Source organism: Scyliorhinus torazame, chromosome 13 (genome assembly GCF_047496885.1).
Source record: "Scyliorhinus torazame isolate Kashiwa2021f chromosome 13, sScyTor2.1, whole genome shotgun sequence".
Taxonomy (NCBI): Eukaryota; Metazoa; Chordata; class Chondrichthyes; order Carcharhiniformes; family Scyliorhinidae; genus Scyliorhinus; species Scyliorhinus torazame.
Window position 1 is genome coordinate 79,684,461 of NC_092719.1, and position 16,242 is coordinate 79,700,702.

A 16,242-nucleotide genomic window follows, 5' to 3' on the forward strand; every position below is an offset into this window, starting at 1 on the left:
ATCTGCATCTATTTGCACAGATTCAAAGCAACACACTTTGTAGAGGCTGAAAATAGAAAACAGCTATTTAGCTCTGTGAATCTCAGTCAGGTGACATCGGGCTTTGCGGTGCGAGAAATCTTGCCCCTTTATTCACATCAACTCGTGAGCGGCGGGGTGGGGGGGGGGGGTCAGTGTTATGTAACTGAGTGCGAGGTGGAGCACTGCATCCAATTCTGCGTGCCCACTTTAGGAAAGATGCGAAGAAATTAGGGAGAATGCAGAAAAGATTCACGAGAACAGTCCCAGCGATGAGGAACTTCAGTTACATAGGCGGATCAGAGAAGCCTTGAGAGGACATAAAGTTGAGAGAAGATTCAATAGAAGTGTTCAAAAGCCACGAGGGATCTGTACCTAGAAGAAAATTTGTTCCCACTGAGAAGGGGTTACCGATTTAAGGTAATAGTAAAAAGCAGCAATGGATACATCTTGAACACGCATGAGAATGCGGTGGAGGCGAGTTCGATCGAGGCATTCAAGAGGGAATTGGATTATTATCTGAAAAGAAAGAATTCACAATTACAGGGACAAGGCGGGGCAATGGCACGAGGCAAATTGTTCATTTGGAGAGTTGGTGCAGGCACAATGGGCCCCTTGCTTGCTGCGATAACCCTGAAATTCTGTGAACTGGTTTTCACCAAATGCACCTCAACAGCGACACAATTGATCAAATATATGGCTGCCAGGTAAATCTATCGAGAAACAGAGACACGGTCTCAGGACATGGGGTAAGCCACTTAGGACTGAGATAAGGGGGAACCTCTTCACTCAGAGGGTGGTGAACCTGTGGAATTCTCGACCATAGAAGGCTGTGGAGATCAAGTCACTAAATATATTCAAGAAGGAAATAGATAGATTTTGTGACTCTTAAAGATGTCAAGAGGTATGGAGTATGGCATTGAGATAGAGGACCAACCATAATCATACTAAATGGCACAGCAAGCTCGAAGGGCTGAAAGACCTACTCCTGCTCATATTTTCACACAAAAATGTAGTTACGGCAAAACATGGCACCAGATTCCAGAACAACTAACCCGTTGTTGAAAGGCCAGCGGTTACCTGGGGACCAGGGAGTCAGCCCTCTGTAGAGTGGTGGTGTCCAGTTCAAAGAGCGATGCAATGTCGTTCCCATGAGGCACCGACACCAGCGTGTACATGATCTTCTCCACCAAATGCCACTTGTTTTTAGCCGGTAGCACGTCTCCCCCGCTCTGAAATGAAAAACGAAAAGCTTGAGTGCAGGCTGCAATGAAAGATGCAAAGGGGTTGGTCCAAGTGGACATATTGCCGCGCTCAGTGAACACCCAACACAATTAGTGATTGGAACTAACTCTGGAAAAATCTATGAGCAGCTGCATGTACACGAGGTGACTGAACGGCCAGAGTTAAGCCCCAAATATTACACTATAGTGGGTGTGCTTTGCAAACAAAAAAAGACTTCAGCCGACAAAGAGTGGAGCAATTATTTCATATTTCCAGCACCCGCGGTATTTTGCCTTTATGATATAGATGTGTAACTTGCTATCACCCGGTTTAACAATACTACACGGTCAAAATCTACTCTATTCTTTTTAAAACTTATAATTTTAACATTGTTGGCTCATTCACGTTACTGGATGAAATTATTTTGTTTTAAATCGTGGGAAACATGACTGAATTATCAAGAGTAGCGGACGGTCTGTAACTTGGTGCCGTTTCTTGCACCATGCCGCAGAGATTCTTGCACCATGCCGCACCCAGATAAGCAGTAATGTGAGCTGCAAGGCTTGCTTTAACCTCCTGGTGTCACTCACTGTCCACTAACCAGCACTCAGTATGAAGGTTCATGGTCAAAACTGCTCCAGCAGATTATCATTGACTGCGCGCTGAGATTTATTCCCAAAATAGAGCAGCAAGATCAAGAAGCATCGAAAGATACCACTCTGCGGGTATGGTTGGAGACTCATTTGAGCTCTTCACAAACCAGAATTAATCCTTGGCAAGTACTGTGAGAAACATGGGTCTTTTGTTGTGATTAGACCACATGCAAAGAGTTCAAAGGGCAAGGTAATATGCACGTGTATAAGTGCCTACAGTTATAGGGCACACACTGATTTCCACCTTGCAACACTCTTGACTCTTGATAAAAGGTCGAGCTCAAGTTACACTTCAAAGACATGAGCACAGAAGGACTTAACCATTTCAATCAATTCTCCTGTTACTCTTCTAAACTCTAGTGGATACAAACCTAACCTCGCAACCTTTCCGCATAAGACAACCTGCCCATTTCTGATATTAGTCTAGTAAACCTTCTCTGAACTGCTTCTAACACATTTACATCTTTAAATTAGGCCTTAAACAGTTAAACAAATTTCAGCTGCCGGCGATGGGAGATTCTTCAGGTAGGTGTCTCAAAACTAAATCATTTAAGACTTCCGGTTGCGGCTATACGGAGCTAAGCCGCACATTCGACGGCTCCCGCTAAAACGGACTTTTGGGCTCTCCAGAGGAGCCCCAACAGAAATTTTTCGACGACTTCCAGTGTGGGAAGGTGATAGCGAGGTCCACCCCCCATAGTATATGGATTGGACCAGGAGCAGAGCGGTCAAAAAAGCGTTTTTGGAGCAGCGAAAAGTGCGAGGGAGAAAAAACAAGATGGCGGCGGGCGGAGATCAAGCGGCATGGGTGCAGGAGCAGCAGGGGTTTCTCAGGCGCTGCTTTGAGGAGCTGAAGAAAGAGGTGCTGGCACCAATGCTGACGGCTATCGAGGGGTTAGTGGAGACCCAGAAGGCCCAAGGGGCGGCGATCCGGGAGGTGCGGGAAAAAACCACGGAGAACGAGGATGAGATCTTGGGCCTGGCGGTGAAGATGGAGACACATGAGGCGCTGCACAAGAGGTGGGCGGAAATATTTGAGGACCTGGAGAACAGGTCGAGGAGGAAGAATCTTCAGATTCTGGGTCTCCCTGAAGGAGTGGAGGGGGCCGATGCCGGGGCATATGTGAGCACGATGTTCAACTCGCTGATGAGTGCGGGGGCCTTTCCGAGTCCCCTGGAGCTAGAAGGGGCTCATCGGGTCCTGGCGAGGAGACCCAAGGCCAACGAGCCGCCAAGGGCGGTAGTGGTGAGGTTTCACCGTTTCGTGGACAGAGAATGTGTCATGAGATGGGCCAAGAAAGAGCCGCGCAGCAGGTGGGAGAACACGGAGATCCGAATCTATCAGGACTGGAGTGCAGAGGTGGCAAAGAGGAGAGCTGGTTTTAATCGGGCCAAGGCGGTGCTCCATCGGAAGGGGTGAGGTTCGGAATGCTGCAGCCAGCGTGATTGTGAGTCACGTTTCAGGATCGAAACGCCTGAGGAGGCTTGGACCTTTATACAAACTGAAAAGTTGGACTCAAACTTAGGGTTTGTAGTTGTGGGGGGGATGTCGGTTGTATACAGGGTTTTAACTATGCGTGGGGAATGTTCCACGAGTTGGGTGATGGATGGGGATGGGGGAAGAGATCTGATGGGGAGACCGTGAGAGAACGCGGGAACCGGTGCTGGAGGGAGGGGAGGCCCGGGAATGGGGGAATTGAGATAAGGCCGCAACACGAGCGGCGCCAGAGGGGGCGGGGCCGGCTCAGGAAAGCATGGGCTTTTTCCCGTGCTAGGGAAGGATGGAGGGGGGGGTGGAGGAGCGCACACTGATTGCTGGGGAAGGGGGATTCCCACACGGGGGGGGTCAATGGGATGGCGGGGGAGGCCGGGGTCGGCACGAGTCAGCTGGCTTACGGGAGTGTTATGGGGGGAGCAAAAGAGCTAGATACAGATCTAGCGGGGGGGGGGGGGGGGAATAGGATTGCTGCTGCATTGGCCGATGGGGAACTGGAAACAGAAGAGATGGTCGGGGCGACTGGAGAGTGTGGGAGGCACGGGCACGGGACTGGCCTAGAAAAGAAGATGGCTAGTCGGCGGGGGGGTAGAGAGAGAGCGCGAGAGAGCCGGCTGATAACTTGGAATGTGAGGGGCCTGAATGGGCCGGTTAAGAGGGCCCAAGTGTTCGCGCGCTTAAAGGGACTAAAAGCAGACGTGGTCATGCTTCAGGAGACACATTTGAAGGTGGCAGACCAGGTCAGGTTAAGAAAGGGATGGGTAGGACAGGTATTCCATTCGGGGCTGGATCGAAGAACAGAGGGATGGCAATACTGGTGGGGAAGCGGGTATCGTTTGAGGCCAACAATATTGTAGTGGACAATGGAGGTCGATACGTGATGGTGAGCGATAGGTTGCAGGGGGCGTGGGTGGTATTGGTAAACGTATACGCCCCGAACTGGGATGATGCTGGATTTATGAAGCACATGTTGGGGTGGATTCCGGATCTGGAGGCAGGAAGCTTGATAATGGGGGGGGATTTCAACACTGTGTTGGACCCAGCATTAGATCGCTCCAGATCTAGAATGGGGAAGAGGCCGGCTGCGGCCAAGGTGCTTAGGGGATTTATGGACCAGATGGGGGGAGTAGACCCGTGGAAATTTCTTAGGCCCTTGGCCAGGGAATTTTCTTTTTTCTCTCACGTACACAGAGCCTACTCCCGGATAGATTTTTTTGTTTTGAGTAGGGCGCTGATCCCGAAAGTGGAGGGAACGGCGTATTCGGCCATAGCTATCTCAGACCACGCCCCACACTGGGTGGAGCTGGGAGAGGAGAGGGACCAGCGCCCGCTGTGGCGTTTGGATGTGGGATTACTGGCGGATGAGGTGGTGTGCGGGAGGGTGCGGGGGTGCATTGAAAGGTATTTGGAGGCCAACGACAACGGGGAGGTGCAGGTGGGAGTATTATGGGAGGCGCTGAAGGCGGTGGTCAGGGGAGAGTTAATCTCCATCAGGGCTCACAGGGAGACGAGAGAGGGCAGGGAAAGGGAGAGGTTAGTGGGGGAGATCCTAAGGGTGGACAGGAGATATGCAGAGGCCCCCGAGGGGGGAATACTTAGGGAGCGGCGAAGTCTCCAGACGGAATTAGACCTGTTGACCACAGAGAAAGCAGAGGCACAGCGGAGGAAAGCACGGGGGGCAACGTATGAGTATGGGGAGAAGGCGAGCCGGATGCTGCACATCAGCTCCGTAAGAGGATGGCAGCGAGGGAGATAGGTGGAGTTAAGGATAGCAGGGGAACTACGGAGCGGAGTGCGATGAAAGTAAATGAGGCATTTAAGGAATTTTATGAGGAGCTGTACAGATCTCAGCCCCCAACGGGGGAAGAGGGGATGCGACGATTTCTAGATCAACTAGACACGAGGGTGGAGGAGCAGGAGGTGGCTGGTTTGGGGGCGTCAATTGGGTTGGAGGAGCTGGTTAAAGGACTGGGGAGCATGCAGGCGGGGAAGGCCCCGGGGCCAGATGGGTTCCCGGTTGAGTTTTACAGGAAGTATGCGGACCTGTTAGCCCTGTTGCTAGTGAGGACTTTCAATGAGGCAAGGGAGGGGGGGACCCTGCCCCCGACAATGTCCGGGGCGCTGATATCTCTGATCCTGAAGCGGAACAAGGACCCACCTGCAATGTGGGTCGTATAGACCGATCTCGCTCCTCAATGTGGATGCTAAGTTGCTGGCAAAAGTGCTGGCTACGAGAATTGAGGACCGTGTCCCAGGGGTGATTCAGGAGGACCAGACGGGATTTGTAAAGGGCAGGCAGCTAAACACCAATGTGCGGAGGCTCCTCAATGTGATTATGATGCCCTCAGTGGAGGGAGAGGCAGAGATAGTGGCAGCTATGGACGCGGGGAAGGCCTTTGACCGGGTGGAATGGGAGTATCTCTGGGAAGTGTTGCGGAGGTTTGGGTTTGGGGAGGGGTTTACCAGGTGGGTTAAGCTCCTATATAGAGCCCCGGTGGCGAGTGTGGCTACGAATCGACGGAGGTCGGAGTATTTATGGCTGTATCGAGGGACGAGACAGGGGTGCCCCCTGTCCCCCCTGTTGTTTGCATTAGCAATTGAGCCTTTGGCTATGGCATTAAGGGAGTCCAGGAAATGGAGGGGGGTGGTCCGAGGGGGAGAGGAGCATCGGGTGTCGCTGTATGCCGACGGCCTGTTGCTGTATGTGGCAGATCCAGTGGAGGGGATGGTGGAGGTCATGCGGATCCGAAGGGAGTTTGGGGACTTCTCGGGCTATAAGCTCAATGTAGGGAAAAGTGAGCTCTTTGTGGTGCATCCAGGGGACCAGGGAAGAGGGATAGACGACCTACCGTTGAAGAGGGCGGAAAGGAGCTTTCGGTACTTGGGGATCCAGGTGGCTGGGAGCTGGGGGGGCCCTGCACAAACTTAATTTGACACGGCTGGTGGAGCAGATGGAGGTGGATTTCAAAAGATGGGATGTGCTGCCACTCTCGCTAGCAGCAGGGTACAGTCGATTAAAATGATGGCCCTCCAGAGGTTTCTCTTTGTGTTCCAGTGCCTTCCCATTGTGATTACCAAGGCCTTTTGTAAATGGGTAGGTAGGAGCATCATAGGTTTTGTGTGGGCAAATAAGACCCCGAGGGTAAAGAGGGTGTTTCTGGAGCGTAGCAGGGACAGGGAGGGCTGGCGCTGCCGAATTTGTGCGGCTACTATTGGGCAGCCAACGTGGCGATGATCCGTAAGTGGGTAATAGAGGGCGAGGGGGCGGCGTGTAAGAGGTTGGAGATGGCGTCCTGCAGGGGCACGAGCCGGAGGGCGGTGGTGACGGCACCGCTGCCGCTCTCGCCGACAAGGTACACCACGAGTCCGGTGGTGGCGGCAACGCTAAAGATCTGGGGCCAGTGGAGACGACATAGGGGTGAGATGGGAGCTTCGGTGTGGTCCCCGATCTGGGAGATCCATCGGCTGGCATCGGGCAGGGATCAGAAGGATGGGGGACCTGTTTATAGACGGGACGTTTGCGAGCCTAGGGGCGCTGGAGGAGAAGTTTGGGTTACCCCCGGGAAATGCGTTCAGGTATATGGAAGTGAGGGCGTTTGTGAGGCGGCAGGTGAGGGGATTCCCGTTGCTCCCGGCACAGGGGATTCAGGACAGGGTGATTTTGGGTGTATGGGTCGGAGAAGGCAAGGTTTCGGCGATATATTAGGAGATGAAGGAAGAGGAGGAGGCTTCGGTAGAGGAGCTGAAGGGCAAGTGGGAGGAGGAGTTGGGGGAGGAGATTGAAGAGGATCTGTGGGCTGATGCCCTGAGTAGGGTTAATTCCTCTTCCTCATGTGCCAGGCTCAGTCTGATACAGTTTAAGGTTATTCACAGAGCGCATATGACAGGGGCGAGGCTGAGTAGGTTCCTTGGGATGGAGGACAGATGCGCGAGGTGCTCGGGAAGCCCGGCGAATCACGCTCACATATTCTGGTCATGCCCGGCACTGGATGGGTTCTGGAGGGGTTTCGCGAAGACTATGTCCAAGGTGGTGAAAGTCCAGGTCAAGCCAAGTTGGGGGCTGGCATTATTTGGGGTGGCGGACGAGCCGGGAGTGCAGGAGGCGAAAGAGGCCGGTATTCAGGCCTTTGCGTCCCTGGTAGCCCGGCGGAGGATCTTGCTCATGTGGAAGGACGTGAAGCCCCCCAGTGTGGAAGCCTGGATAAATGACATTAAGGGTTCATTAAGCTGGAGAGGATAAAGTTTGCCTTGAGAGGGTCTGCGCAGGGGTTCTTCAGGCGGTGGCAACCGTTCCTAGACTATCTCGCGGAGCGTTAGAATGAGGTCGGTCAGCAGCAGCAACCCAGGGAGGGAGGGGGGGGGGTAGTTGGGCGGGCGGGGGAGGTTTTTTTCCCCTAGGGGTACTTATAAAAAGCATATGGGAGGGTTATTGTGTGCGGGAGAAATCCATTGTACAGGTTCTGTAGTATGTTTCATTGATATGTTTATGTTTTATTCTGTTCTTTTCTCTTTCTCTTTTCGGTTACGCGGGTGAGTGTTTAATTGGTTGAAAATATTTGTTGGAAAAACTTTGAATAAGCATATTTTTAAAAAAAAACTAAATCATTTACTTTTTCAGCGTGGGTCATTTAAGACATCCTAAAAGAACGTCCAGGATTTTAAACTTACTCAGTGTAAACATACACAGTTTATATATTTAGTGGGATTTTATTACAAACATTTCAGAGTATAAAACAAAGTGACCGAGTCTTCAAAATATAACTCTGTTAAGAGTCCTTTGTTATCTGCAAACAGATTACCTTCTTTAAGAGAAAGGTATATTTAAACATGGAAATCCAAAAGTATCTCTAAGTATCTGTACGTAATACATTTCTCAAAAGAGTAATAGGCTCATACTCACGAAAGTAAGTCTCAAGGGACTTGTATAATAATAATAATCGCTTATTGTCACAAGTAGGCTTCAGTGAAGTTACTGTGAAAAGCCCCTAGTCGCCACATTCCAGCTCCTGTTCGGGGAGGCTGGTACGGGAATTGAACCCACGCTGCTGGCATTGTTCTGCCTTATAAGCCAGATTTTTAGCCCACTGTGCTAAACCAGCCCGTTTGACGAAACAGGCAGTTGAACAGAACTTTGACTGCACTCTCTTGCAGAAGATAGCTCTGTCAACTCTGTCTCTTTTTATACATTTTTCTTTCTATTTCTCTACTGGTCCGAGGGTCACTTATCTCTTTCATGAGCGGTTGCCTCAATTAAAACAGCTATGTCCGTAGTTCCATTTAACCTTATTGACAGTTTGTCTTTAAAAGTCGATTAATGTTCCTTTCAATATTGGTTTGAGTGTCAAACATTTTAACATATGTTTGGTCAGCAGTTCATTCTAAGAGTTATTTCATTCAGTTAACTCGTAGGTGTCAGGGGTTTATGAATATACAGTTGCACAGAAAGTTATTGTTGAGAGTGGCTCTATCTTATATGTCAAGAAGTTATGTAGTTCAGCAGGTCGCTTAATTGATTCTATTCCATTAGCCCTGATATAACTTCTCCAGCTACAGCTGTAATTAAGTAATTCAAAGGGGTTTATGTTCTGTCAGCTCAAGGACCTTTTAACTTAGGTTCTTTGTTTGTCCGAGACAACTTAATTTGTCTAAGGGTAGGTACGTGTCTTTTTCACCGTGTCTAATGGATTCTAAAAAGATACGTCTGCTACAATGATTTTATTCTTAGGTCAAACATACTGTGCATCAATTTTAATTCCGGAATCTATGAAGCTTCATTATTTTAATCAGAATCCTGTGGTCAGTGTGATATTCACCACACGCGTATACCAGCCTTTTGTGATTCATGCACTAGGACATCCAGATCCCTCTGTACCTCAGAGCTCTTCAATTATTCACCATTTAGATAATAATCTTTTTTATTCTTCCTGCCAAAATAGGCAATTTTACATTTGCTCCACTTGCCAAATTTTTGTTCACTCATTTAACCCATCTCTGTCTCTTTGTAGTCTCCTTATGTCCCCTTCACAATTTACTTTTCTACCTATCTTTGTGTCATCACCAAACCTTTAAGTCATTTATACAAATTGTAAAATATTGAGGCCCAGCTCTGATCCCTGTGGCACATCATTCGTTACACCCTGACAACAATAAAAAGACTAATTTATGACAACTCTGTTTCCTATTACCTGGCCAATCTTCTATCCATCCAATATGTTACCACCGAAACCATGAGCTTTTCTTTTACGCAATAACCTTTGATGTGGCACCTTATCAAATGCCTTCTGGATATCTAAGTACGTACATCCAACGGTTCCCCTTTATCCACAACGCATGTGACTCCTTCAAAGAACTCTCATAAGCTGGTTAAACATGATTTATCTTTCACAAAACCATGTTGACTCTAGACTAAATTGTTCTCAGTGCCCAACTATAGTATCTTTAATAATGGTTTCTAACATGCCTATGACAGATGTTATGCTAATTGGACTATAGTTTCCTACTTTTTGTCTCCCTCCATTTTTGAATAAAGGAGTTACATTAGCTATTTTTCAATCTATCGAAACCTTCCCTGAATTAAAGGAATTTTGGAAAATTAAAACCAATGCATCAATTATCTCATCAGCCACTTCTTTTGAGAACTTAGGATGAAGACCATCCGGACCTGGAGAATAGTCAGCCCGCAGACCTAGCAATTTACTCAATGCCACTTCCCTGGTGATTGCAATTTTCCCGAGTTCCTCCCTCCCTTCCATTTCCTGATTTGCAGTTACTTCTGGGGTTTTACTGGGGTCCTCTATAGTGAAGATAGATGCAAAATATCCTGTTTAATTCATGTGCCATAGCCCTACTTTCCATTACCAATTCTCCAGATGCACTTTCTATAGGGCAAATGTTCCCTTTGTTAACCTTTTTCTTATTTAAATATTTCGAGAAACTCACTGTCCACCTTTACATTACTAGTTAGTTTTTCTCAAGCTTTTCCTTCTTAATCAATCTTTTTGTCATTATTTGCTGTTCTTATATTACCAACGTTCTGACCTGTCACTCATCCTTGTGCAAGTATATGCTTTTTCCAGAACTTGAGGATTGTTGAAAAAAGAAACATGATGTTGAAGCTTTTCATCTTGCACTCATCAGGACAGACGCAATCCTCAAAGGGAACTCAAAGGGACCTCAAAGGGAACAACAATTTACACTGCATGAGAAGAGGGTGCTGATTGGTCGGCAAGTGGACTCTGATTGGTAGAGGTGGTGCCATGGAGAATGCAGTTAAGCCAAAAAATGTGTTTAAATTCAAGCCAAGCTGGTCAAATCTGATTGGTCAAAGAATTATCAGGGGAATGACCAGAGACTGGCTGTCCCCAGCTACAGTTTATTTGAAAAAGGCACAATGTGTGGACATGTTCTTTCTGTTTGAAAAGGACAAGGGCCCTGTGTGTAAATATATGTAGCTCTTAGCATGTGCAAGTGAACCACACTGTGAGTCAGACAGATAGGCTTAAATTAATTTTCAATGCAATTCCTAGCATAATCAGGGTAGTTTAGCAAGTGTTGTCCAATCATGGAATCACATCTAATATTGGGCACCATGTTCTGAGTTTTGAAAGCACAGGCTAACTGAGTATGGTCAGTACTTTGCCTGTTGCAAACAACCGGAGGGACACGCTGTTTGAAGCCATCCTGCAGTTGTCATCCTCTTCCCATGCAGGGAAATTGTTGTTTGCAACCCCCCACCCCCTGAGATTTGGCATGACTGTGAATCTGATGAGTCAAGATGAAAAGCTTCGACAGCACGTCCCTTTTTTCAGTGCAAATTATTTGACTGCACCCTATCCATCTCCTCACTCCTTTATGTTTATATGATGTTCGGTCAGATTTCAATAGATTCAAAACCAAAATACTGCAGCTGCTGGAAATCGGAAATAAAAACAGAAAATGCTGGAAAAACACGCACGGTCAGGCAGCATCTGTGGAGAGGGGAGCAGAGCTAATGTTTCAGATTGATGGTGATAAAACTGCCCAATCTGCTGAGTGTTTGCAGCTTTGTCGGTTTCAATGGAGCTCAGTTTATTGCTCGTTAGTCCCAATGAGTAAAGTGAAAACGCTAATGCAACCATAACCATGACTCTATTAGACTGGACATGAACGTTTTGCTTTACGCAGTGGCATCATACTGAACACCATCTGAACAAGATTCTACTCATAGATCGGTGAAAAAGATACAGATTGTGTGACCTAACAGATGGATTCAAGTGCCTTTTCTGCACACCGATTCTATCAAACTCAAAGACAAGCAATTTGCCTGCCCCCCCCCCCCCCCCCCCCATTCATCATCCCTGTGCCTGGCTGTTGGTCTTCCAACTCCAACTGCTTCTTCCCCACTGTTTCCAGACTCCTGAATAACCCTGATCTTTCCACGCATCTTCTCTACTGAGTAGCACTACACTTCGCATGCTTCACCCGATATCTATGTATTTACTTTGTGTATTTATCGTATGTCCTATGTTTTCCATGTATGAAACGATCTGCCTGGACTGTCGCAGAACAATACTTTTCACTGTCCCTCACTACGCGTGACAATAAATCAAAATCAAACCAAATGTTTAACATTCTCTCTCTCGCTCTCTCTCTCTCTCTCTCTCGAGGTCAGACCCCTTTGAGACATGGCACCCTTCCTATCTCTGTAACCTCCCCATGACCATCAGATCTCTGTAATGGTCCAACTCTGGTCTCTTCCTCCACCATTCCATTCTTGACAATTCCACCTGCTGTCTAAGGTTCCAAGCTCTGGAATTCCTCTCTTTTTGATCAAGTGCTTAAACATCTGTCCTCATGTCTGCTTCTTTAGTGGGGTCTCAAATTTTGTTGGATCACATTCTCATAAAACTATGTAAATGCAAGTTGCTGTTGGAGGCATTTTTCCAGAATATTCACTCAAGGTCATGGCCCTCGAACCCAGAAACGGGGTGGGATTGCTACCAGACATATCAAGCTGACACGTTTGAGGCTGAGGCATTTTGGGATATTTGTACAGTAGCAATGATGTCAACATCTGTGAACGAGATAAAAGTTCTGCAGCATACTGGAGGAAACAACAGTCGCTATCGGCAAGAACTGATCTTCATGATGTGGGTCAATCAACGAGGATGTGAAAGGCACTATACAAATGCAAGTTCACCTCTCACTTAACTATTACCTGGCTGAATTGTGAATTACCTCACCAAGTATATCCCACCATTATACTGATTGGCTCAATTGAAGCCAATGGCAGTTACAACGTCCACACGTGACTTTCCTGCAGCCTGTCCCCTTACCCATCCACCTCCTCAGCCTACTGCACCAGCCCGATCGCCCTCCCTGCCCACTCACCCTCCCGCCAGCTCACCATTCCGGCGCGACTTCCCACATGCTCACCATCTTGCATGCTTACCATCCCGCGTGCTCACCAAACATCCCGCGTGCTCACCAAACATCCCGCGTGCTCACCAAACATCCCGCGTGCTCACCATCCCGCTCACAGCCTCTCTCCCGCTCGCCTAACTTCCAGTTTGCCACTTTACCCACTTGCTGACCCTCCTGCTCGATAAACTTCCCACTTCCCTTGCCGACCTTCCCACTCACAGCTCCTTTCATACCCTCCCTTGCTCCGCCCCTTCCCTGAGCCCTTGCTCACAGCCAAGGTTCAGGAGAAAGAGGGTTGGCAAGTGATAGGACTGGTGAACGAGAGAGAGTCAGCGAGGCAGGCGAACAGGAGAGAGGCAACAAGTAGAATACGAAGAAGGTTTAATAATTTTTTGTTTTTAAATTTAGACTACCCAATTCATGGTTTAATAAATTAAGAGTATGTCAGTTATTAAGCACATTAGCAACTGTACACCCGCCTTACTGTATGCAGTTCTAATATGTTAATCTTTTATAATCATTTGTTTTACAGCCCAAGATAACTTTTCGAAGAAATAAATTGTAATAAATCAATAAGTATTTTTAAAATTCTATTTGCGGCCTGATTAAAATTTTCCAATTTCCCAGTTGGCCCTCTCTATTTTTCTAGTGAATGTGACTGTGTATCAGGCCAATCCCAGTGAAAATTCCCCCGCAGTTCCTTCTCTCGGAAAAGGTAGCAATCACATGGTGACGTACAATTAACAAGATGTCTTCCGAAACCTACCCCGTGCAAGTGTGATTTAATTGTCATAACCAATACTGGACCCGCCGTCACCTCCACCTCAAGGAACCGAGTCAGTTGGGGGAGGTGGAGCAGCTGATTCTGTGTGTTGGGGATGAGTCTGGGCTTTAAGCCCCATCGTCCACCCCCTGGAACCTATCACAAACTCAGCAGCATGACACTGAACCAGGGGGTTTGCCTTGTTCAAATAGCTCGACTACCCACCATGCAAACCTGCAAGGCCGAGGGCAGGGGAGGTCGAGAGGTCAACAGGCACCATGCAAACAACACCAGAATCAAAATGCTTTCACTTACCGCTCCCTTTGATTCTAATTGACCATTCTGGTAATCCGGATTAGCCTGAAACCAAAGCAGCACATTTACAAAGTTACAGGACAAAAATAAAATGAGGGGGAGTAAGTTTTCTCAGCGGCTCCCCCACTCCCATGGCAGAGATTCGGACGCCTGTAACCGAGGTTGCCCTTGAACCTCTGGCAGCCAGAGAGAGAAACCCAGAGGAAATTCATCCTCAATATGCCTTTGTTTTTTTCGGAAGTGCGAAGGGTTTTGGCCAAGGGTGGTATCATGACCAGTACAGGCTTGGAGGGCCGAAGGGCTCATTTCCCAACTGTGGCAAAAGCTCAGAAGTAATATTAAATCAAAGATATATCAGGAAATATGAATGTTTGTCCTGTGAGAGTTCCTCAATATTTTGTGGTTGTGCTGTACTGTAACTGGGAGGTTACAATGCAGTTAAAAGTGATACAACATTACATTCATCAACGGTAGTGATGTTTTATCAGATGACCTATCAACTTGACTCCGAGCTCGCAGGCCTCACCTTGATATCAGAAGGTTGTGGGTTCAGGCCCCAGTCCAGGATGTAGATTGGCACTCGGTTACAGGGAGTGCCGTACTGTCAGGTGATGTGGTTTTAAGGCACTTTGCCCTGTCTGACCTACCTTTGTAGTTTGAATAACACCCTGCCATCACCCCAAACCCAATTCAAAGAGGAAAGAGGCCACGTTCCACCTTCAACCACCACCAAAATACACAAGTTGGCCAGTTACCTGACTTGCTTTATGGGATCTGACTATGCACAAATTAGCTGACAGGTTGCGTAAATCTCAACAGTTGCTGCACTTCAATAATAAACGGACTGTGAAGCTATTGTACAATCCTGAAGATGTGTCAAGAGCATCATATGAATACATGTTGTAAATCTACTAAAGTTAAAATTCAGATACAAATATAGAAATTTTCAATATAATATCGTAGACACTAAATGGGAATTTAATATGCCGACACCGAGTATCTGAGAGATAAAGCATTCACACTGAGAAGCCCAATCATCTATTTAATCTACATCCTCCCAATGGGGAATGTACAGTAAGGAACTGATCCTCTGATCAAAGCCGCAACTGACCCAAAGGACACCTGTGGTCATCAGGAGCTGAACATCATCACGGCCACAGAGCATTGCTCAGGATCTCCTCAGTGTACAGTCCTCAGCCAACCATCTTCAGTGGCATCATCAGTGCCTTTCCCTCCATCACCAAATCAGGAGCAGAGCCATATGCTGCTGATTCTAGGGTGTTCGAGGGCTATGCCAGCTAACAGCCGTGCTACATTCAAGAAAGCCAGTTGGATAAGGCTGGAACTGGAAGCATCTTGACTTAGTCTTGCATTTATTTACAGAGTGAAACATTAAAGGCATATACCTCCTAACTCAATTACCGCCCCTCCCCCAGTTTCAGTGAGCGCCTCTTTAGGCCTGCTCTAGTAAAAATCCAATTAATGCCCTCTACCTGCGTATAACTGAACTCAATTGTTATACAATTAGCAAGGAGGGCCAGAGTTGGGCAGATAAAGGGAAGTTTTAATACAGATTCTACCCAAGTGCCAAGCAATGACCATTGCCAACCAGAAAAGGCTAAACCATCAAAACATATTGTCACTTCCAACATCTTGCAGATCACAATGCATAACTGGACCAATGATATCAACACTCTTTGCAGCAAAGGGAAGGCAGGCACTGGGTACTGTGCAATGAGCAGCTCATCTCTCGACTCCTCAATGCCCTTCCACCATCTGGAAGGCTGGTGAGGGCCCTGATGGTATACTGACCAGGTTCAATTGCAACGTCCAAGACACCATCCAGGATAAAGTGGTTTGCTTTGCTTAATCGACGGGGCTGCCTCTGGATTCAATGTCCATCCCCTCTATCACTAGCTCGATGCCTGTGCGTCATGTAACGTCACTGCAGCAATTTAAACACCTGATCTTCGGACAACAGCAATAATGTGAGAACACCAATACCAGCAACAGTTACACACCATCCAGATTGGAAAACACACTGCCTTTCCTCAATCACTGCTAGCTCAGTGTTCCAGCAGTCCCAACCAGGACCACCATCACTACAGAAACTACACGGTCAAAGAGGAGGCACACCAATATGACGGTCAAGATGGCCAGCAAGTACAGACTTGCTAACAGCTCATGATTAGAAAGGAGTGCTTGTGAAACTTAAACAATGAAATCTGCAGTTCTCAACTCACAAAAGGAGAAAGTGAGACAATTATTTATTTATAATGTGGGGAAGAACGAAGCGGATATCTGCCAAAACCAACCATCACTGTAAGGTTCATTAACCTAGATTGACAGTACCTCAAGCTGACACCCTGTCA

General features: G+C 47.6%; 1 protein-coding gene across 4 annotated transcripts in view; it reads right to left on the minus strand.

The window, feature by feature from the left end:
* The window catches only part of itpr2 (inositol 1,4,5-trisphosphate receptor, type 2), a 333,090-nt gene that overhangs the window by 190,148 nt on the left and 126,700 nt on the right, over positions 1–16,242 (minus strand). For 3 of the 4 annotated variants that reach the window (XM_072471851.1, XM_072471850.1, XM_072471853.1), the window contains 2 exons: positions 13,871–13,915; positions 1,099–1,250 (listed from right to left, as the gene is read on the minus strand). In XM_072471851.1, coding sequence (XP_072327952.1) covers positions 1,099–1,250; positions 13,871–13,915 — 197 coding nt within the window. The remainder of the gene's footprint in view (positions 1–1,098; positions 1,251–13,870; positions 13,916–16,242) is intronic. The other variant, XM_072471852.1, reaches the window with a different exon arrangement.